This window comes from Anolis sagrei, chromosome 2 (assembly GCF_037176765.1).
Source record: "Anolis sagrei isolate rAnoSag1 chromosome 2, rAnoSag1.mat, whole genome shotgun sequence".
NCBI classification, from domain to species: domain Eukaryota; kingdom Metazoa; phylum Chordata; class Lepidosauria; order Squamata; family Dactyloidae; genus Anolis; species Anolis sagrei.
Window position 1 is genome coordinate 113,827,394 of NC_090022.1, and position 24,188 is coordinate 113,851,581.

A 24,188-nucleotide genomic window follows, 5' to 3' on the forward strand; every position below is an offset into this window, starting at 1 on the left:
GAATTGGCATTAATTCTATAGTGTAGATGTACCCAGGATCTACATTACATTTGTACATCCTAACACCATCCCAAGTTAGCTACTTCATTGGGCTCTTCTATACTGACCACTTAGATCAGTTCAAAACTGGTTTGACAGAAACCATTTTCACTGTGCAGATGATTCGATTGCCATTTCTGGAAATGTTCGATGTCAGGATGGTTATTATGTGAAACACAGAAACTGGCCTCAAATAGCTTGGCTATCTGTCAGGGGTACTTTGATTGTGCTCTTCCTGCATGGCAGGGAGTTGGATTGGATGGCCCACGTGGTCTCTTCCAATTCTATTATTCTATGATTCTGTTTCCAGAATCTGCATTATCCACAACAAAATTTGGATTTCTGGATGGGATGCGCACAAGTGCTTACCAGATGTGTGTGTGTTTGTGTGTGTGTGTGTAGTGTAAGTGTGTTAGCAGTGGAGGTAATCAATTACCCCTCTCAGGGAGTCAACTGACAACTTTCTGCCCAGCCTTGCCCTTGGGGCAGTTTTTTGCAGCTCCCCCCCCCCTTCTGTATGTTACAAAATGACTTGAGCGTGGCGAGTATCTATAATGCACTTTGCATTCTGCAGAGCTGATTTTGCCGTGAAATGTGGTTTAGGTTATGCTCGTGTTGCAGCACATTCAAGGGTGTATTTCGGACTTTCACACAACTTTGCTTGTTGTGAGTTGCAGTGCTCTTTGGTGGCATGCACTGTACAGCATGATCATTGTAGATGATCCCATAGTTTGTGCAAAAACGATCTGAAATGAGGTTTTATAGGTTACCGGTTCAATGCATAAAGTCTTATTTTAGTCGGAAGGTAGTGGAACAGAAAGGGTGCAACTTCTTTTCTGCTTCGCAAATAACAAAAAGCATACTACAAAGAGTCATGGGGATCTAATAGAAATTATAATAACAATGCCACTGCTGACCCTTGCCCTCTCCCAAACACACGTGATCAGAAGGAAAACCTTTCCAAAGGAGAAGTATTTACAACTTTACAACAACATGTGAGCATATCTTGGGTCAGCCCTTATAAATAGCTTTTACATATTAAAAATAAATATTTTCACATTGCCAAAATAGCACAAGTTGTTTTTCTTTTCATTATTTAAAAAAATATGTTACAAAACAATATCATTAATCTTATATTTCTTGCTTATTTCTTTAAAAATTAAGTAATAAAAATCATTTTATAAAATAATACAAAAGTAAATTGAGTATAAGATTAAGTCCATTTTCTAGCCTGTGTGCTTAAGTTGTGTACATTATGTTACACTGCAAGATGCTGGACTCCAAGAAATGGTGTCATCATACCTTAACTCCTACATGGACAACTAATTCAGTGCTTCCCTTCCTCCCCCTCCTCCCATTCCATGATGTGAAAACATCTTAGAAAAGGTAAAACTATGAAGTCCATTTAAGTCCTGGGCGGGGTTCTGCTGCTGGCATTTCTATGCACTTATTGCTCTTTGCAGACCGTAAGTGAATTATTGCAGACAGGGGTTTGCGTTTGGACTGAGACTGCCCCCTGAAGTAGAGGTAATATTAAAATGAAATAGTGTTGGCAAGCTCCTGTTCCTTTTACCCTAACATGTTAACTGTGCAAGAGAAGTGCATGCATGTCTTTGCCTATGTGTCTGGGTAGATGTTTGTGTGATGAAAATGAGCACGAAGGACAGACAAGTTTGAGAGTGGAGCTAAAAGGCTCCCGCTCCTTATGCAGTCACACACAGTCCTCCGTAAAGAAAACTCTCCTAGCTCCCACTGCTCAGCATACCCAGAAGTTTACTGGGCTCCAGACCTTGCTGCTGGGCCATCTTCTGCACATCAAAGCCCATATGCATCAGGAACTGGATCACATTCATCTCTTGTCCTGTGTACTGATCCCGGATGGTAGGGCACGAGGGGTTGCAATGTGGCCAGGGACAGCTGTCAATCAGATGGATTGGGCATCCTTTCAATGGGGCCTTCCCGTTCTTGTTGCTGTCATGGAGGCTGCGGTCCCAGCAGTGCAGAGCACGGGGTAAAGAGGTCCCTTTTACTTGGATGTCTGTCCAGTGACTGGAAAAAACACACCATGCAAATTGCTTCACTGCATGACGAATCATTACAATTTTTAACATTAATTAGCAGATAGTCTTTCATGTGGACCAATATAGCAACACCATGATTGGGCAGAACAACTGCTCAATGCAGAGCCCACTAAGACTATGAGCTTGAATCAGATGTAGGCGTGGTGACATAATGGTGTGTCTGCAGTTGAAGGGTCACAACTGAATAGTTTGCTAGATGCAAACAGGAAGGTGTGGGAGCAAAGAATGCAGTATAGACAAAACAGGGACCTGGAGTGCTGCAAACCATGCATGATTCTTTCCAGGCTCAAATTCACTAATACAGGCAGAGTAGTTTACATTGGTTACTAAATGGTTAAGAATTTCCAAAAGACCGGTGAGCTTAATATTATATTTCTGACATGCCCTATTCTGACATGCCCTGATTCTTGGCAGGAGGTTGGACTGGATGGCCCATGAGGTGTCTTCCAACTCTATGATTCTATGTATCAGGGGCAGGAGTTGGGAGAGCCTGGAAATAACACATTACAAGGAATAATATATAATGTGACACTCTACTTTTGGGGGCAATAACAACATCAAAATTAATTGAAGTCGTTACTACTCTGTTTTTTAATGAAAAGGGTTATTTTCAGAAAACTGATTTAATTTTCCACGAAGCCTATCCCCAAATTTACAAATAACTGACAAATGTGATCTAATTCACGCAATCCTTTTTGGACAATGTTGGAATCAACTCAGGGCCCTTCTACACAGCCCTATATTCCAAAATATCAAGGCAGGAAATCCCACATTATCTGAGTGTGGACTCAGACAACCCAGTTCAAAGCAGACATTGTGGGATTTTCTGCCTTGATATTCTGGGATATAGGACAGTGTGGAAGGGCCCTCATTCATCACTGCTTATAGGATTGGCTGCTTTCAATTCCGTTCTTTTCAGAAATCAAGGGACAATGCACCCTGCAATCCGTTTCCAGGAAGGCATGGCACATATATTTCCAGTTACAGTTTAAATTCATATGACTAAATCCTCATTTGAAGACTGCAAGATGGAAGAAGCTGATTGGCTGTGGAATTTGTAATTTGGATCCACTACTTAGTCCAGACCAATATTTCTGTCATTTCCAATATTTCAGTCTACTTATCAGTTCCATGTGGGTGAACTGTCACAGTAATTTACAATACCAACACCTTCTGTTGTCTATATAAGGGTCCTCTGCTCTGAATTCCTCTGGGCCCTTCCACACAGCCATATAACCCAAAATATCAAGGCAGAAAATCCTACAATAGCTGTTTTGAACTGGTTTATCTGAGTCCACACTGCCATATATTCCAGTTCAAAGTAGAACATGTGGGATTTTGTTCAGCTGTGTAGAAAGGGACCTGAATCACACTTGGTGTGTTTGAACAATCTCATCCTTGAAGGACCGCTTTCAAAATGCGTATCTGAGTGATAGTCTTTTCTAGCGCTCTCTTAGGTGCTCAGCTTCATTAAGTCCAAATGAAATAAAGCAAGAAGAAATCTCACTGTAAATACTTACTTGCGTGTGATGATCTCATGAGACAAACATGCTGGAGCAAAGCTGGCTCTGAAGAGGGTAAAGAAAAGACCACGTTGTCATAAAAAAAACATGTGACAGGAGAGCAAAATATTTTTACATTTTATTCATAAGAACACAACATTTGGCCATTCCTCACAGAAGGACTTGGTGTCTATGTATCTTATGAGTATGGCAAACTATGGTTGGAGAGGCTGGCAGAAGATAAGAGTTTATTTACTTGACTTATACCACACCTTCCTGTCAGAGGCTTATAATAATAGTGAACACAAAATACAAACATCCTTCATTTTTGATGATTTATTGTTGGTTTTTTGCCATTTTGAAATATATCCTGTATGCTTGAAATGCAGTTGACTCATTCAGCATGTATTAAAATAAAACTTATTAAACTTCAACTGATTTAATGTACGATCAAATGAAAACAAAGCCAAATTAAAATTCAACCACATTAAAATACAACCAAATTAAAAATAAAGCTAACTTAAAAGTGAAAATGCAATGGAAGGTTCTGCATTTCTATTATTCCCAGTTTCTGACAATGATCCAGTCCCTAACCAGTTCAATAAGAAGGAAACACTTCTTGAAAATTTAAAGTGGTTGAAAAGATTTTTTTAACAAAATTAAATCATCCAGTTAAAACAGGTATCAATTAAAGACAACTGCAAACACATAAAACCCATATTACATAAGCTGCATATCCATTTCAAAACCTTCACAAATGTTAAAGGTTGAAAGTTTGTTTAAATGGGAAGGTCTTTGGGCCCTTCCACACAGCCATATAACCCAGAACATCAAGACAGAAAATCCCACAATATCTACTTTGAACTGGGTTATTTTAGTCCACACTGCCATATATGTATGCTGCGGCAATTGATTTTATTGAATATATGCCTTTACCGTGTTTTTAAAATTGGGATTGTGCATTTACATGTTGTTAGCCACCTTGGGTCCGCTTCCAGAAAAAGGTGGGGTACAAATATCTTAAATAAATACATATATTCCAGTTCAAAGCAGATAATGTGGGATTTTATTCAGCTGTGTGGAAGGGGCCTTTCACTGCCTGCCAGTGAAAAGAAACAAAGAGGGGCCAAACCTGGGGCCCCATCTAAATTTAACTAGAAAGTTGGAGGCTGCTGAACTGCTCAGATGTTCTGCCCCTGACCTGTGACAGGGACAGGAGCAAGGCAGATAGTCCAGGCAGGTTGAAACTGATTTGTCCTGGCTGGATACTCAACCTTACCTGTCCTGCTGTTTCTGTTGCTGGAGAGCTCCCGGCTGGCTGCAACAGCAGCGGAAGCAAAATGGCCCCAATACATCCCCCTTTCCCTGTGCTGCTGAACGCAGGAGAAAGGGATGGTGTAAGCCTGTGTGGACAGCGGACTAATTAACTTTAGAGCCAGTCTGCTGCCCACACTCAGCCCAATTTCTTGGGCTGTTCCAGAATTAGGGCAAAGCTCCAGAGCATTCCCTGACTTTTGTGTAAGGGGGCAGCATGAGCTCCCACTGCGAGTCCCAGCTTCTGCCAACCTAGCAATTCGAAAACATGCAAATGTGAGTAGATCAATAGGTACCACTCCAGCAGGAAGGTAATGGTGCACCATGCAGTCATGCCACATGACCTTGGAGGTGTCTACGGACAATGCCAGCTCTTCCGCTTAGAAATGGAGATGAACACCACCCCCCAGAGTTGGACACATCTAGACTTAATGTCAAGGGGAAACCTTTACCTTTTAGATCCACCCTGCCTCAACCTGGTTTACTCCACATTAAGGACTGCAAGTCCTTGTGCATTATTTGGATGTCCAGCTCATCACCTACAGCTGGAGAAGATAGGGAGACATTCTCCCATTTCCTCACCAGAAGAGCTGAGGTTGTGGTGTTAGGATGGGGAGAAAGCCCTTGTATGAAGATTGAACTGCAGCTGGAAAACACAAGTTTACATCTGAGCTGCTCTGAGGCAGTATTCTCAGTTGGTTATGCCTTTACAAAAAACAAATACAAAACCCCCCAGTATGTCTAAATGATGAAGCAAGACTCACGCCACGTCCTTGAGGGTGTTCCTCAGCTCACGGCCCAAGTTCTGGATGTAAAGCCACTGTCCTTCCTGCACCGGCTGACCAGTCAAATGCACATTGTCCACAGTCAGCTGAGCTTCATCAAAGAGCCACTGAACCACAAAAACAGGAGCTACACACAGAAGAATCGGCAACAGGCTTCATCATTATGTGCACTAAGCTTTCATTGATTTAACTTGAGTTTTATTTTAGGGTTTGTTCCCCGCCCACCATCCTCTCAGCATCTCCAGATCCCCCCTTTGCTGCTAGTACCATGAAGGAAAGAGGAATCTATTTCAGGACTGTTAAGAGAAGGGGGTGGCAAGAGGAATGCTGGTATGTGTATCCATGTCTGCACATATGAAAATATAAATATTTACATGTGTGTGTGTGTGTGTGCGTGCACCCAAATGTGCATACAAAAGCATTGTGACTTTCAAGCCAGTATCACAGCTGGTTTTCAATGCTGAAAAAATTGTATAACCCAGTTTTAGGTGCCTTCTACACAGCTAAATAAAATCCACATTATCTGCTTTGAACTATATTATATGGTTTTGAACTAAGGGCCCTTCCACACAGCCATATAACCTAGAATATCAAGACAGATAATCCACAATATTTGCTTTGAAGTAGATTATGTGAGTCCACACTATCATATAATCCGGTACAATGTAGATGTTATACAGCTGTGTGGAAGGGATCTAAGATAATCCAATTCAAATCAGATAATGTAGATTTTCTGTTTTGATAACCTGGATTATTTGGCAGCTCAGAAGGTGCCTTAGTTGATCAGATCAGTTAGTCCAAGATCATTTTAATTTATAATAAAGAAAGGTAAGGACCCATTTGTTTGTTTATAAAGTTATTTTGATTTTCAAATAGGGAATTGAACAGAAAACAGTAAAGACATCTTCTAACAATAAGATTATACTTACAATTAAGAAACAAAGACAGCTTGCTATCTCAAAAGCACTTACACTGAGGATATGATAATATGCACAATCATTTAAATTCAATTGGTCAGCTAATCTGATAAAATGATGAGGCAATAACTAAAACTTTCACTAATTGTGATAGTATTCACTGTTATTAGAACTTATAGGCAGGAACTTTAGAGCATAAAACAATAGAAAACCCTCATCTGTATACTTACATCTGAGAGTGGGATAAATTTTATAGCCAAAGAAACAATTCCATTCTTCTCCCTCTTTAAACTGCATTTTGCAGCGTTCTGGAACAAGTCCATTCCAATATCTGAAAGGCAAAATTGCACCAGGAGTTAACTACAGAAGCAAGTTCTGCTAGCAACATTACTAGACAACTGGGATGAGAAAAAAATTGCGAATTCCAAAAATCACAGCCAGCAGAGGGCAGCAAAGTTGTACATTAATGAAAACTAGAATGAAGGAGATTCTCTTAAATTATGGTAATTTGCATATACCCTCTGCATGGCTGTTTTGCAGATCCGATTTCTTTTCCAAATAGCTAAAATAGGAGTGGAATTCATGCAGCCTTCCAGACTGCAATTCCCAGCCTGCTACACCACTGACTATGCTTGCTAAAGCTACTGGGATTTGCAATCCAACATGAAAGGCTACATGACTCCCATTCTTGAGCTATAGGCAGTAGATATACCTCGGTGTTACAAAGAGAAAGAAAGACGGATGTCTCGTCTTCAGACTTTCTGGAAAAGGAGACCTTAGAATACTTCAGTACCTAATTCCTCTCCTGATGGCTTCTGTGGGGCCGCAGGTAATGGTATCAATGCAGTCAGTTCTACGGTACTGTTTATTATCCAAGAACCAGCCAGAGTCTGCAAGACCACGGACCTGAATCCCAGGATATCCCAGCTGTTCCAGCTGTTCAGCCACTCGGTCCACATTCAAGAGCACCCCTGTTCCACCAGCACTGCAAGGACAACATGCATTTTTCAATGACATAGAAAATGTGACTGCACAATTGTTCAATACCATTTGCAGTAGAGCCACAAGGCTCTAAATATATTACATTCTGAAAATCTGAATTCATGGAGCATTCTAGACTGCCCTGATATGAGACTTTGGTAGACTGCATTCATTTTGATCCATCATCTTTATAAAACACATACTGTCTATGCTAAAGATATTCCAGATATGTGAAGTTGACTCAGACGCTCAGCATGTCCTTTTGTCAAATGATATGACATGAAAGAGTACCACAGAATTAAAAAATGTAAACAATTTTAATGACTCCTGTTCTTGTGGGTTTCATGGCTCGCACTCTCCATTCCAACTTGGGAATTTCTTCCACTCCAGAAGCTTGAACGAAGAACCAAAAGATATCAAAAGACTACATGGTTTAAGTAAGTGAGCTGTGCCATCTGCTAGACCAGGACTCTTTAAACCTTTTCCAATTGTGATCTCTTTCTGCCTGAGAATTTTTTACGGATCCTGGGTATATAAAATAGGTATAAAAATCAAACATTTACTGATTAGAAATCAGCATTTGGAGGACTTGCTAAACAGGCTGATTTTCCTTTTTGTGGAGGAGAGCTGAAGTATTTTCTGCACAGTTCACTTGCCGATTTGTGTAAATGGGTTGTGTTCAGAAACCTTTCACTGTTGCCAAATTCTTTGTGACCCCAACATTGATCTAAGGCAGTGGTTATCAACCAGTGGGTCCCCAGGTGTTTTGGCCTACACCTCCCAGAAATCCCAGAAATCCCAGCCAGTTTACCAGTGGTTAGGATTTCTGGGAGTTGAAGGCCAAAACATCTGGGGACCCACAGGTTGAGAACCACTGATCTAAGGGAACCCCATTTGGGGTTGGGATGCAGGTTTATGTAGCCTTGCACCTTGCGCTAGACAAAGGATGGGGACAATGGGAGGAAACCAAAGATTCCTCATTTCAACCAGTTAAATCCTGCTCAGTATCATAGTTCAAACTGCAGCCATCTGTGGCACCTCATATGAAAACCTCCCAAGGACCATAATTAATATCATGTGGATGCACGTACACACATCCTGTTCAAAGTCAGCAACGAGTGGTGAGATGTGCCATCAAAATAACAAATCTCTCTCCCCAAATCCATGACCCTTCTACATAGTCCCAGTTCATCTAAGGGCAGAATTTCAAAGTGTTGTTGATTACCTATGGCTTGGATCTCAGATATGTGAAGAACTACCTTGTATCACATTTGTCTGTCTGCACCAGACTGATGAATCAAAAAGTCTCAGATTTTGTTCTTATTCTTTGCCCATTTTATTTCGGGGATCCAAATATTCCAGATTATTTTCTGTCAGATGCTGGTATCATCAGAGATTTTTGATACCAGCTTACCAAGGTAGTTTATTTTACTCCAATACAAAGTCAGAAAGAAGAAGGAGAATATCTGGGACCTTTCTGGATATGCCCATATGCCTCAAAAACCCCTTAATAATAATAAAATAGTAAAAACTTTATTTATATTCCGCCCTTTCTCCCCAAAGGGACACCGGGTGGATTCCAATCACAAAAAGTCAAACATTTGATGCCTGAGTACAAAACCAATACACACATAATAACAAAAAATAGTTACCTAACACAAATTACAGCTTAACAAATTATAACTCAACATGTTTTCCAAACAAAAATTAGGGTAAGGGTGGCAAAGAGCCATTGCACCTTCATTATAATTTTATAACTAACCCTGAGCTTGATTCATGCTGATCCTGTGGGTTTATTTTTGTAATATTTTGTACATTTACTGTTGTTATTGATTTATTGAACACCCCAATAAAGAGTTTTCTGACATTTTCTAAACAAATAAATAACTGCTAACCACTAAACATTTAGACACAGTAACCAAAACAGCATTTCTCTTTACTCCTGCATTCCCTCCCTCAAGGGGATGAAGGATAACTGTGGGATAAAATCCATCCCCATGACCAACCAATGTTCACCCCTTCAGTCAGCCATTTCCCACAGCCCTGCCTAGGCAATCTTCAGAGATGGGCACGTACCTGCTTCCTGCCAGCAACAACACCTTGCCATTCCCAAGACCTTTTCCCACCAGCTCCTTTACTACCTCTTGTATGATAAGAGCACCCATGAAGACAAAGTCGGCTGTTGTGGTGGAAAGGGGAAAGAGAAAAGTGTTCACAGTAAGGTAAACTGTTTAACTAACAAGTCCCCTCCTCCTCATGCTTCTCCATAGAAGACATGAGGTCGTACACAGGGTGAAAACTCATATTACATATAGTGAATCACAAACCAATAAATCATGGAAAATAAAGAATGAGCGACCCAGCAAATATTACAGGTATGGCTACTGCACTCCGTCTTCTCTACCTTGAAAAGCCAGGGGAACTAAAGGGAGGCATGAGGTTAGACAGTAATGACCAAAGGGTTGTTAAAAATGCCCAGACATGAGGCAAAGGTTGGAAGTCCATTTTGGTAGTTTTTCATGCCAAAATGTGCCAGGGCTCAGCCTATTTAAAAAGTGAACCATCACTCCTAAACGCTTCCATGAGAGACATAAAAAGGTGGAATTTTAGAGAGCCTGGGCCAAGATGATCAAAGATCTGGAAACCAAACCCAATGAGAAACAACTGAGGACTCTGTATGTTTACCTAGGAGAATAGAAAACTGAAGCGTGCTATGATGGCTTATCTCCAAACACCTGAAAGAATGTCAGGTACAAGATGGAGTAAGTTTTTCCCCTGCTGCTGTTGTTGCAGAAACAGGATAGGAACCAATAGATTCACATTATAAGAAAAGAGATTCCACTTAAATATTGCTCCAAGAGCTGTTCTACAATAGAAAAGTCTGCCTTTGGGTGTGGTGGGCTCTCCACTTTTGGAGGTCTTTAAGCATGAGTTGAATGGAGTCTTTACCATGGCAGAGAGTTAGATCTGATGGCCTTTATGGTCACTCCTGTCTAAAATTTTGTGTTTTTGTGAGAACTGGGTGACACATATGGCCCCAGAACAATTTCTCCATTTCTGAAATTTTGCCCAAAATGTTAGAGGCCGATCCCAGCTCTCCTGAACTATATGCATAAGGCTGATGACAATATTTTGCCAGCTGGTCCTGCAGCTCAGATATGCAGCCACCCTGGTGCTTTTGGGGAGGGGGGATCAGGAACAGCTGTTTAGAGGAAAAGAGGTGAATAATATTCTTTATTTCTGGTTGATTTCGAGATAAACTCTATCTCAAGAGAACATAGAAGAGAGCTAAGGATTTGGTGCTTTAAGTCTTATTCTACTGATGTTTCTGAAGTCAAGGCAGTAGATCTTCTCAGCCCACTTTAAAAATGCTGACTGACTGATTGAAATAATATGTTTTTCCCCATTCAGCTGTCCTTCCTAGTCTAGAATTCTTTGATTAAATAGATGACAAGCTTATGAAATGAGGCCCCATGTACACTGCTATATAAAATCCAAATTATTTGCTTTGAACTGGATTATATGGCAGTGTAGACTCATATAATCCAGTTCAAAGCAGATAATCCAGATTATCTGATTTGATAATCTGGGTTATAGGCTGTGAATACACAAGTATCTGAATTCAAAGTTGCCACATGTGATGCGCATTAGTTGAGCTGCCATCCAAAATGTCACCATAAAGAAAAGAAACATTTAGCCTTGGAGGCATAAAAGAGGAAAGCACAATTCTACCATGTCCAAGCCCAAGAGCTGATGAAAGACCATCTTGAGGCAGTATCTGCTGGATTTAATCCACTCCCACACTGCCTTTTCCTTTTGTGTCCTGTGTGATTGTAGGTTTGAGGGCAGGGAAGTGTCAAATTAACTATTTGTAAGGTGCTTTGGAAGCCTTTTTGGCTGAAGAATTGAGAAAAATACTATACATATATAAATAAATAAATGGAAGTTCTCAAGCAGAACCATTAACACGGAAAAAGAATTACAAGAGGGTCAATTACTACACAGCAAGCTATGCTAGCATCCCTGCACTTTCAACCTGCACAGAAGAGTCCTTCTTCAGATGCGACAAAAGGTTTCATAGTCTTTGGGCCAACATCATCAAGAAGCACATTTCTTTGAGTTGCACGAGGCTTCCCCAGTGTAGTTTTTTGTGATAGGTTAAGGGATGGTGGCCCCCCAAGTCCAGGCCTGGCCATCAAGAGCATTCCTAATTCCATTTGTAAATACTGGCACTGTTCCGCCCCTCCATAACTCAGGCAAAATTCAAGCTCTGTTCTTGGTCCTAGCTTCAGGGAGCAGAGAAAGTTTAGCTAAGTGGAGTGGCTGCCTCAGACACTTATCAGGATGCAGCTATTCCCCCTGAGGTCAGTACTGTGACACCCTGCATGAGAGGGCTCTGAACCATGACAAAGCAGGGTTTGCAAGCCGGATGTTTTATCTAGCAGATAGTTATTATTCCTTCCTGCCCACTGGCAAGAACTATTTCTTCATTTGCACAACTGTGGAGAAGTCGGGCCATATTTCCCTTAATGCATAATGTCTGTCTGGCAACAAGAGCCTGTCAGAAGGACTCACTTTTCTCAGTCTTGGCAGAGGCTCCACTCCAGACGTCGCTTGAGCAATATGGGATGAAACTGCAAGAGACAAGACATGCATCAGCACCAATATTACTCTGACATGCAAGAAGAGGTGAGAGAGGGGTCAGGAGAAACAAAGCCCAAGGGAGATGAGAAAAGGCAACCCCATAACCACTCAGATCGATGCTACCATCCAGACACGCCCAGAAAAGCTCATTCAATTTGCTTTACTGACCTATATTTCTCCTGTATTGAGAGCTACTTCGTATTTTACACACCCACTAGATCTCCCACTGTGTGGGAGGAACTAAGTGCAAACCTTAACAATCTTGGGTCACAGGCTGGGAAACTATGATTGTCCACCGCAAGCACAAGTGCAAATATTATGAAAAAGGCAGGAATGTATATTTGAATATACATACCAGCCTTTTAAAATAATACTTGTGTTTCTCATGGTGATCATGTGAAATGTTAAGCACTGCTAGGTCCACAGTACATTTGTGTAAGATGTGTCTATATATTATTTTTGTGTGGATAGAGCAGTTTTTTCTAGTCCCTTAGTCTTTCTAGTTAAGTTTCTTTCCCTGTAAAAAAACACACACACAACAGAAGCTGCCAATTACTCTGCTTTACCAGTTTCATAATTTACAATCAAAAGACACTACTATGATAATTGGATTTAAATTCATAGTATGGGACACAAGACAGCTTTCAATCAATTTTTTAAAAATTATTATCTTTTTCCAGTTTGGGTTTAGGCGTCATAGAAAACGCAATGCAGAAAAGAGACAGATCCAAGAGCCCTGACAGACAATCAACAATGGGCATAGCACAGGAAGAGCTTGTCCCTGTTGATACTGCTCCACCTTTTGCTGGTTTTCAGTACCATTAACCATGGTATCATCTGGAAGAGAAGTTGAAGGTATCATCTGGAAGAGAAGTTGAAGGCACCATTTTATAATGGCTTTGGTCCTTCTTGGATTTGAAAAGGTGATGGTGAGGACAGCTGCTCAAAATCATGACAGCTGGCTTATGGTGTCCCTCAGGGTTCTGCCTCCAGCCCCCCTCCCTCCGTGTTATTTAATACATATCTGAAACCAATAGTAATAGTAATAGGAGGCCCCGGTTGCACAGTAGGTTAAACCCTTGTGCCAGCAGGTCACAGGTTCAACTCCGGGGAGAGCACGGATGAGCTCCCTCTGTCAGCTTCAGCTCCCCAAACCTCCCACAAGGATGACAAAACATAAAAATATCTAGGTGTTCCCTCGGCTAAGTCCTTGCAGATGGCCAATTCTCTCACACCAGAAGCAACTTGCAGTTTCTCAAGTTGCTCCTGACACAAAAACCCCCAATAATAATGTTTGTTTGGAGTGTTGGGCCACTATGTTGATGAATGATGACAAAATCACAGACTAGTACTGGACAGCACATAACATCCACAGGCAAAAGAAGAAACGTCTTCATGCGCCTGTTGATGGTTGTATTTTATTATTTATTCTATTTTGTAAAAAGCCCAAAATATTTCAGCCTTTATATTATTGATTGGCCTCCTTCAGGGACTCAACAATCAATCTATCAACAGCAGAAATGTCTGGACTTGCTAAAAATCTCTCAACATATAACTTGATTATTAGACAACCAGACGGTGTAGCTTTATCTCTCCCTTCCACCAGGCCCATAGCCAGGATTTCGTTTCGGGGGGGGGGGGGCTGAATTTTTTTTCAGGGGGGGTTTCGGGGGGGCTGAGTTTCGGGGGGGGGGCTGAGTCTAAGTGAAAGAGGGTCTAGCCTTTTCGCGAACCACCATGAAAATTTCGGGGGGGGGGGGGGCTGAAGCCCCCCGAGGCCCCCCCCCCCGGCTACATGCCTGCCTTCCACCAACATTTTATGATATTTTTCACATTCATAATCAGCATCTGATCTTGGTAAGGCACTAGATGAAGTCAAGCAACATATACAAGACAGCAGTGCTTCTGGATCAGCTGAAAGGTCAATAAAGGAACTAGATTCACTCTTTCTAGAATGGGATTACATTCCCTACAAAGATGTGTATTTGCAGCTTGGTTGTTTTTACTACTTCATCACACTAGAAAATGAATCCACTTTAAATCTTGTTTCTGCCTCCTGCAGAATTCTGGGGTTTGTAGTTTAGTTAGTCTGTTAAAGGCTCCTCCCTAAACTACAAACCTTAGAATTTTACAGGAGGAGGAAAACAGATTTAAAGTGGATTCATTCTCTAGCATGATGAGGTCCTAGATAAAATCTTCAGTCGGGATGCCTTGACTTAAGCAGTGGACAAGAATGCATGCGCAGTTTAGGTCAGTACAACCATTTCTAGAAAATTTAGCTCTGTCCAAGGTGATAGATGCCTCAATCGATTACTACAACCCATTTGATGTTGTGCTGCCCTGACAATCTTAATTAACAACAAAAATAGCTTCATCTGATGTTATTTTTTTCTAGTCCAGGAGTGGAAACCTTCAGCCTCACAGATGTTCTTGGCCTGCAGCTTCCAAAAGCTCCAGCCAGCACAGCCAATAATTGAGGATGGAGGAAGCTCTGGTTGGAAATATTTGGAGAATCAAAGGTTTTCCAACCCTGGAGTAATGCCTTTTTGAGTCCAAGAACAGTATCAGCTCTATATCACAAACTCAAAAAAAAAAATGGGTGGAAGAGTCCTTTTGCTTATGTAATTAGTTGGTTCTCCCAGTTCCCACAACCATTCCCCCTACTTACACCATGTTTGCATTCCACCAGTGTGGATTTTCCTCTGGTTGTGATGACAGAATGCCCGTTCCTAAAAGTAAAAAATAAATCAAAAGTTAGAAAGAAAACAAGAAAAGCCCTTTGCATAGTGAAATAAGTCTCTAACAATATACAGAGAACATTTAATACTAACATAATGTCAAGGGAAAAGTTTCTGTGTAGAGTATATATCTACAAAGGAAGGACATTATCTTAGATTCATCATTCTGAACATTTGGAAAAAGGCACACACACACACCTAGCCATGACAAGTCACAATTCTACAATCCAAAACTTCAGAAGTAAATTGGACTGAATTTCACATGGCTTAGTGCCATGGAGGCATTGTTTAAAAAGGTAAAGGTTTCCCCTTGACATTAAGTCTAGTCGTGTCCGACTCTGTGGTGTGGTGCTCATCTCCATTTCTAAGCCGAAGAGCCGGCGTTGCCTGTAGACTCCTCCAAGGTCATGACTACATGGAGTGCTGTTATCTTCCTGCTGGAGCAATACCTATCAATCTACTCACATCTACATGTTTTCAAACTGCTAGGTAGGCAGAATCTGGGACTAACAGCAGGAGCTCATTCCGCTTCCCCAATTCAAGCCACCAATCTTTCGGTCAGCAAGTTCAGCAGCTCAGCAGTTTAACCCGCTGCACCATCAGGGACTCGGAGGCCTTGTTATATGCCTGTAAATCAATACCTATTTACAGGGACCCTACTATAATGTTTTCTTGGAAGATTTATTCAGGGGAGTTTTGCCATTGTCTTCCCCCAAGGCTGATTTGCCCAAAGTATTTGAATCCTGGTCCTTCAGAGTCCCAGTTCAACACTCAAACCAAAGATTCTTAAAAAATTAACTGGATGTGGAGGACAGAGAATGCAAGTTCAGTTAAAGGAAGTGAAGGAATTCACACATTTCGAGTCTCTAGAACAAAATTGCTTCTTAAATTAGGCAGTACGAGATGCTGGGTTTGGTCTGTTATGACAACCTGGCCCTAACTCCCACAATAGACTTATGTATACCATGCAGAGCATGTTGTCCACACAACTGGAGAGTGCAGCCACTCTGCTGGAATAATATGCATCACAGCTCCTCTGTGAGACAACCACTCCTAGCTGGCCATGGGGCTCTATGCAAACTCCTGGCCATCACCACACCTTTGCTGACATCAAAAAGGGTTCCTGTACAACCAGCATGAAGAGCAGGGGCATATTGCTCCAGCAGAGTGAAAGAAAGTATAGGCATTCACCCCATTATGAAGGAAGGAAGGGGAATTTCCCCCTCCTTCATGCTGGTCACACAGGCGCCCTGTTCTGGTATCAGCAGTGGCACCCACAATGTCAATACAGCCACAATCCACCCCCTGTGTCTGCACTGATGAGCAAAGGGAAAGGGGATGGTGCCAGTGTCCCACCTGGATACTGGACTGGACTGAATCAAACCCAAACTACCTGCCCAGGCTGCCCCAAAGCTACGGGAAACTCCAGAGTTTCCAGCAAACTCCAGAATATCCCTAGACTTTGCCTGAAGCAGGCTAAAGTCAGTTTAATGCCACACCCCCAAAAAGACCCAGGATACATGAAGAAAGCCAGTCTTCAACTGAAGAAAGGCCCAAAATTTTTCAATAAACAAGCCCAACAGTTCTCTTGGTTTTGGCCTATTTCTTACTCTTGAAGTGATCTAAAAATGCTAAGCAAGGAGAGCCAGAGATCCTTTCAGTCATGTTGTGATCTGCCCACAAAACACCATTCGTTTCAGCCTCCCTGAAAAACAATAAAAGTCCCTGGAGCCATAGAAACTGGTGTCATTGGGAACTGCTTTTTGATAGCCTTTGCTTCACTGTCCTCCCTGGCTTCCACAAAGAAATCTCTTCCTTCAAAATCCACAGCAATATCTATAATCCACAGATACTAACAAGACTATGGTCCAAATTTAGTGAAAGCATGAACCAAAAACGCTAGCTAGGAATTCACTGCTCAGCCACTTTCCTTCCTCCCAAGGTTAAGTATCATAAAAATCTTGATACTTTCAGTGTCACATGGTGTTGTTTTTTTAATAAAAATGTTTAAATGATATCACAACATATAAACATAAGCAACAACAACAACTAAAAAAAGAAGATAAATTTGCCATGGGGGTCTTGTATTTGAAATAAGCATTACCGTATATATTCGAGGATAAGCTGAGTTTTTCAGCTTTTTTTAGAGCTGAAAAAGCCCCCCTAGGGTTTTACTTGAGTGAGGGTCCTGGTTATCTTATATCTGGGTCGGCTAATACTCAGGTATATAGGTAATTAGAGATGGACAGTTTTATCTTAAATTACAGTTTTGATATTCAAAATATTAAATATTAAAAAACGTTTACCTTACTGATGTATCAATTAATGTAATTTTATTGGTATCTATTTTTATTTTTTATTTTTAAAATTTACCAGTAGCTGCTGCATTTCCCACCCTCCTCTTATACTAGAGTCAGTAAGTTTTTTTGTGGTAAAATTAGGTGCCTTGGCTTATATTAGGGTCAGCTTATACTCGAATATATACGGTATATTATTTTTGTTTCCATTAAGACTGCTAAAATGTATACTGCCCTAACCTACAAGAGACAATATGAATACACAACTGTTCTTATCTCCTGGTTACTATCATCTTCAATTCATATGCTGCTTTTCCACAAAAATGTACTCAGAACAGTACAATCTATTAGCACAGGAATCCAAGCAGTACGGTTCTAGCTGTGCAATCCAAAGTGGGGGCAAAGAGGGGTGCAAACTGGCAGATCCACTGCTTCCACTTGTCAAACACTGCCAATCAGAAGGAAAGACATTTTTCCTCCTTAGTAAAGCATTTCTTAAATCTTGTCTTGCTTTTCTTCCTTCAGGTGCCAATTTAGGACCTTTCTTGGGTTATTACCTATAGGACCAGCACCACTAACAGAGCTATACTCACTGAGCTCTCTGCAGGCACAATAGAGTTCTGTGGCAATGCTCCTCCACTAGCAAAATCAAAGATTATTCTGAAATACTAACATGTATTTCAAAGAGCACAAAGTGCAGCTCTCCAGATAACATTGGATTCTAATGCCCAATATTTTTCAGCACAGCTGGTCGGAGTTGCAATCTGAAGAGCAATACACTTTGCCTGAGACTACATGTTTAAGCAGAACATAGGCACAATTTGCAATGACCAGTGCACATGCCAGACTGGTAGGGATAAAGTATTTACCAGTTCTTGTTGAGGGCCAGTCCTTAGAGCTCATAAGTCTCCTCATTGTTTCATACCGAGTGTTGCAGTTCTCTCTGTTAAAGCAGTACCAGCCTCCTGAATCACAAAAACAGATCAAACCCAGAAAATGTCAGTTTTGGCCCCTTCCAGTGATTCGCATCTTATTACTTACCATCACTTTACAGATTAGGATACATTTTATGAAGGATATCTAATATACTGAGGAGACAATGAAATGCAGTAATGGGACCTAATATCACTGAGATTTCAAGAATGGAAAGCTTCGTAGTAGGAATCCCAGTTAAGAAAACAGCTATATAATTGCACACCACAATATGTTCTCTGAATGTAGCAAATTAAAACATGCTAGTCACTGTAAAATACAAGTAACAAATGGAACAATGCTGATCTCAGAACATTGATGACACATGAAAAAATCTACTTGGAATGAAGCTGTGTTGCAACTCTAACTATGGTAATATTTATAAGGCATTCACTCAGATTTACTTCTCCAAATAATTAATACGATTTCTTCAGGTTTCACACAAAAGCTCTGTCACTTTGGAGGTGATCTAGGTGAAATCAGTCTCTTTTCTTCTTTTTCAAAGCAGCAACTGATTGTATGCATCACTGTGTGCTACTGCTGTGCCAACAAAGAAGGGCCAGTTTTGCACATGCATTCCATTACACAGAAGTAACTCTAACTACATTCAATATAATTTAATCCTAAATTACAGTCCTAATCATGGCATGATTCTGTGCAAGAATTAGAGATCCTGCGTGAAGATATACATGCATGTGTGAATGTGTGTGCCCTTCATCTCATTCAGATGCCTAATATCCATATTCAGATGCCTAATATCTGTCTTAGTGAATTAGGAAAGCTGGGAAGTAGTAGCCAGCAATGAAAGGACCAAGGCATTGACATTTCTGGCCCATCCTCTGTTCAGATATCAGCCAGCATGACAACATCTTAAATCAAGAACTAGCTTTCTAAGATACTTACAGGAACACCTCAGCAAGCGAGAGTCCAAAAGTGGCAGGCTAAAACCCAGAACTTCAATCAATTCTGGGCATACAGAAGACTGGGTGACTTGAAAGGTGCTGAACAGACTGCGTTCTGGCACCATGAAATGCAGAACCAATCTTAAGAAATGGGGCCACAAAGTGGAGTCCACGATGTGCAAGTGTGGAGAAGAGCAAATCACAGACCACCTACTACAATGCGGTCTGAGCCTTGCCACATGCACAATGGAGAATCTTTTTACAGTGACACCAGAGGCACTTGATGTGGCCGGCTTCTGGTCAAAGGAAATTTAGCATAATGCCAAGTTCTTAACTTCATTTGTGGTTTTTAAATACATTATAACTGTATTCTCAATTTGCTTCTGGCACGATAAATAAATAGTGAATTAGGACTGAAATTAACAGACTCGAGAAGACGTCCCATACTGAGAATTCTCATTGCCACAGACAATTCTTGGCTGTGTACTTGAAATGCTTGAAATTGTTTTTGAAAAGTGCAAAGCATTTTCTTAGTTCAGTAATAAATGTTGAGAAATGATTAGGATAACCATAGGGACCAGACTGAGCTGGGTGGGGGAGAAATACAAAGCCATTTCAAATTATTTTCAAAAGTGCCATCAGATGTTCTTACCTTTTTATAACAACAACAACAAATAATAATAATAATCTTATCTAGATTGATTACAGTCACTTCTGATGTTGTGCTGCTATGTTTTTTTCACTTAGAAAACGTTTCCGTATCAATGAATTAGATTTTTTTCAAAACAGAAATGCTTCCAAGCTACTTCCATGTCACTGAGAGAAGAAAGAAAACAAAACAAACACATGCCTGTAAGCCAAAATCTGTCTGTGTGGAGACTTACCGCATGTTTCCAATGAAACCTAGGAAATACATGGCTGAATACACAACATAAGTAAACCACTGCAATCTTCTGTTTAGCACACAGAAGAGAAGGCTGAGAGGAGACATGATGAGGGCCATGTAGAAATATGTGAGAGGAAGTCATAGGGAGGAGGGAGCAGGCTTGTTTTCTGCTGCCCTGGAGACTAGGACACGGAGCAATGGCTTCAAACTACAGGAAAGGAGATTCCACCTGAACATTAGGAAGAACTTCATGACTGTGAGAACTGTTCAGCCGTGGAACTCTCTGCCCTGGAGTGTGGTGGGGGCTCATTTGGGGGCTTTTAAGCAGAGGTTGGATGGCCATCTGTTGGGGGTGCTTTGAATTTGATTTTTTTGCTTCTTGGCAGGGGTTGGATTGGATAGCCCATGAGATCTCTTCCAACTCAAGGATTCTATGATTCCATGAAATATTGTTTCACACACAAATCTTTCATGATAAAAGGTGAAGGTTTTCCCCTGACATGAAGGTGGTGCTCATCTCCATTTCCTTAGATGCCTCCAAGGTCGTGTGGCTGGCATGACTGTATGGAACGCTGTTACCTTCCAGCCGGAGTGGCACCTATTGATCTACTCATATTTGCATGTTTTTGAACTGCTAGGTTGGCAGAAGCTGGGGATAATAGCGGGAGCTCACCCTGCTCCCTGGATTCGAACCACCGACCTTTTGGTTAGCAAGTTCAGCAGCTCAGTGGTTTAACCCGCTGAGCCACTGGGTGTTCCATAAAAATGAAATATTGCTTAGTACCGAAATCTTTCATGATAGTCTATACCATTTTGGTGTTTTTTGTTTGTTTTTTGTCAAGAGTGACTTGAGAAACTGCAAGTTGCTTCTGGTGTGAGAGAATTGGCTGTCTACAAAGACATTGCCCAGGGGACACCCGGATGTTTTGATGTGTTACCATCCTTGTGGGAGGCTTCTCTCACATCCCCGCGTGAGGAGCTGGAATTGATAGAGGGAGCTCATCCGTGCTCTCCCTGGATTTGAACCTGCCACCTGTCAGTCTTCAGTCCTGCCGGCACAGGGGTTACCAGTTTGGTGCCTTTCCCATATATTTGGTAACGACTCCCATTCTTTTGAACCAAGATGGGGAAAGCTAGCAAGCACACTTTCTTCTGTGTAAGTCCCATTAAATAAAGTAGAATGTACTTCTAAGTACAACTTACACCTGATCAAAGGGCAGCGCTGCACATAGTTTTGATTAGTGGGGTGAATAATTCATCTGCTAAGAAATCTCCAGGTGGCAGGCACCCCCAGCGAATGGAGAGAAAGGATGGAGACACTGGTTAGAGACAGACAAGGCAGCCCGCGCCTCCACACAGAGAGGCTCCAAGTCTTTGAAGAAAAAAGGCAGCTGGGAAGCCCTTCCACCATTCCCCCCCCCCTTTTTTTAAAAAAAATACAAAAAAGAGCATACAAGGTTGATTTTTGCTTAAATGTTTTTTAAAAAAGAAAGAAAGGAAACTCGAACTTACCTTCCAGGAATAGCAGCCATCTTCGACTGCCTTTTGATTCTTTGAGGTAGTAGCTAAAATAAAAACAAATAGAAGGCCGCATGAACTTAATTAGGAAGCCTGGCTCACTCAGCCGCAAGGCCTTTGATACACCAGCTCATTATAATATCAAGAGAGTTACATAAAATGCTGGGTTAAAGAACAAGAGAAAGAAACAGGATGGCTGTCAGAAGAGCTCCAAACAGAGGCTGATCAAAGGGCCTTCTCGGGGACCATGAGCCAGGCCCAACTGGCTTTCATCTCGCTCCAAACTAAATGCATTAAACACATTCCTGGCATTCCTGAGCCTTTCCAGGCAGGAAAGAGTTATTCCACCTGTTACTGCCTGTGTTCTTTGTCCCGGCCACAGGGTGGGAGCAGAGCCTGAGACCCGGGAAGGAGCCTCCCTTGCAGCCCTTTGGAAGGACTCAAGAAGAGAGAGAGAGAGAGAGAAGGAGAGAGAGGAGGGAAGCCAGAGCGGAGGGAGAAGGGAGGCTGAGAGCAGGCACCCTCCAACTGCGGCCCTCCTGCTGTTTGGGCCTTCCACTCCCAGAATTCCTGACAATTAAGCAAGCTCATTAGGGCTTCTGGGAGTTGGGGGCCCAAACAGCTGGAGGTCCGCAGTTTGAGGATGCCTGGCTGAGAGTGAAGCCCCCTTCTCTGCTTGGCATGGAAGGGGGCTTTGCAAGGGAAGAGAAGCCCTGCTCCCTGTGTCCTCAGCACGGGGCCAGGGGGTTGGGGAGCCTCCGTGGCAACTGGATCCAAATCCCAGCACATCCCCACATCCCATTTGCAAAGCCAATTTGAATCCACTGCATTCTGCCAAAGTCCCGGTCCTAGGTAGGAAAGGACACTCCTTTGAATGAAGGGGAAGTGATCCAAAGAACCACAGGCTGGGGCACAACCTCTGAGGATGCCTGCCATAGATGCAGACAAAACGTCAGGAGAGAGTGCTTCTGGAGCATGCCCATACTGCCCGGAAAACTCACAGCAAGCCAGGGGCACTACGTTTAGGGAACACAAGGCACTCTAGTCTAATGGGACAGGGCACAGCAGAAACAGTAAACACAGAAAGAAAATGTGCGAGGTTCGCGAGTCATGCTGGCTCGGTCCGTTACATGTGTGATACTGGAAGGCAAGAAGGGAGGGCGGGGGAGGACAACTTTGCTGGTCCACCTGAGGACCAGAAGCACAGCAGGGGAGGCTCATCAAAGGGTCCCGCTTTGGCAGAGGCACAAGAAGGGGGAGGGCTGGCTGGGTGGGTGGGTGGCTGGACGGCGTGGGCCCGGGGTCCCGGGGCTGGGCGACTCACCCGGCGGGGCTGCCGTCGTTGCAGGCGGCGGCGGAGGCATTGGGCAGGAAGTGGAGCCGGAGCTCCTGGTGCAGGTTCTGGGCGGAGCAGGGGTACAGCGACTGCGCCAGGCTCTTGATCTGGGCCATGAAGCTGTCCATGTTGCCCTCCACGGCCGTGAAGTCCAAGGGGAAGCTCTCCACGGGGGGCCCCGAGGCCTCGCTGCGGCCCCGGGGCGCCGTCGATGCCGCCGCTGCCCCTGCCGCCTGGGCCTGCGGGCTGTGGCCGCGGGGCTGCTGCTGCTGCTGGTGCTGGTGGTGCTGGTGGGGGCTCTGTCCGCGGCGCCTCCAGCTCTTCCGGCCCTCCCCTCCGGGGCCCCAAGGCAGCAGCCCCAGGAGCAGCAGCGCCAGCATCTGCGCGGCCCCTCGGCCCATCGCGGCGGCGGCGGCGCCCGGCCACCTGCTGCTGCTGCTGCTGCTGAGGAGGAGGACGAGGACGAGGAGGAGGACGGCGACGGCGGCGGCGGCGGATGGGCTGCTGGACGGCTGGGTGCTGGGGTGGGAGCTCTGCCCCTGGCGGCGGGCGGCGAGTCCGGGGCGGGGGCGGGGGGTCCCTGGGTCCCGCTCTCTCCTGCCTCCCGGCACCGGGGTCTCCTCCTCCTCTTCCTCCTCCTCCTGCTGCTGCCGCTGCTCCTTCTCCCTCCTCTTCCTCCGAGTGGCGGCCGGCAGGGCTGTGGGCCGGGGCGGGAGGGCGCTGGGGCTTTTCTTGGCGCACGGACTGGCCGCCTCGCTCCAAACCACAAACATGACAAGGCGAGGGGCACGGAGCGCGCGCGGGGAGCCCGCCGGGGGCGACGCCAGGATGGGCGCTGCGTGGGGCGGCGACGGCGGCGGTAACAGCAACAGCAGCAGCAACACAGGCAGCAGCAGAGGCAGCAGGCGGGCAGCCCTCGCCCCCCCCCCTCACCCCACGCTGGGAGGAGGGGGGGAAGGGGAGGCCCGCTCTCCTAGCCCACCCGCAGGCCTCCCTCCCCTCCCTCTCCCTCTTCGAAGTGGAAGGAGGCTTGGAAGTCCCCTCGGCCAGCCCCCACCTCCACCCCCCGGACCCCTCCGGAGCCTGGCGGGGCTCCCCAGCCACGTGTCGCCCTTCCGCCACGCGGCCCCTGGCTCCCACGTGCTCCTGTTTTGGCTGCGCCTCGCGCCCGGAGGAGCCCCTTCTTCGGAGTCCCCCCCCCCTTGGGGCAAAGAACCCCCGCTCGCCCCCCCCCCTCAGGCCCCCATCCCTCGCTCGCGCGCGCAAGGTCGGATGC

At 43.8% G+C, this 24,188-nt stretch overlaps 1 protein-coding gene across 1 annotated transcript; it reads right to left on the minus strand.

Moving 5' to 3' along the window:
* Positions 1–911: 911 nt before the first annotated feature.
* NOTUM (notum, palmitoleoyl-protein carboxylesterase) lies at positions 912–23,743 on the minus strand. Its single transcript, XM_060764856.2, has 11 exons — positions 22,901–23,743; positions 21,571–21,623; positions 18,168–18,263; positions 14,932–14,992; positions 12,195–12,253; positions 9,696–9,798; positions 7,432–7,623; positions 6,869–6,969; positions 5,701–5,848; positions 3,641–3,688; positions 912–2,088 (listed from the first exon to the last, which is right to left on the minus strand). Exons 1-11 carry the CDS (start codon positions 23,683–23,685, stop codon positions 1,782–1,784), a joined length of 1,953 nt encoding a protein of 650 aa, XP_060620839.2. The 5' UTR covers positions 23,686–23,743; the 3' UTR covers positions 912–1,781.
* Between the last annotated feature and the right edge of the window lie 445 nt (positions 23,744–24,188).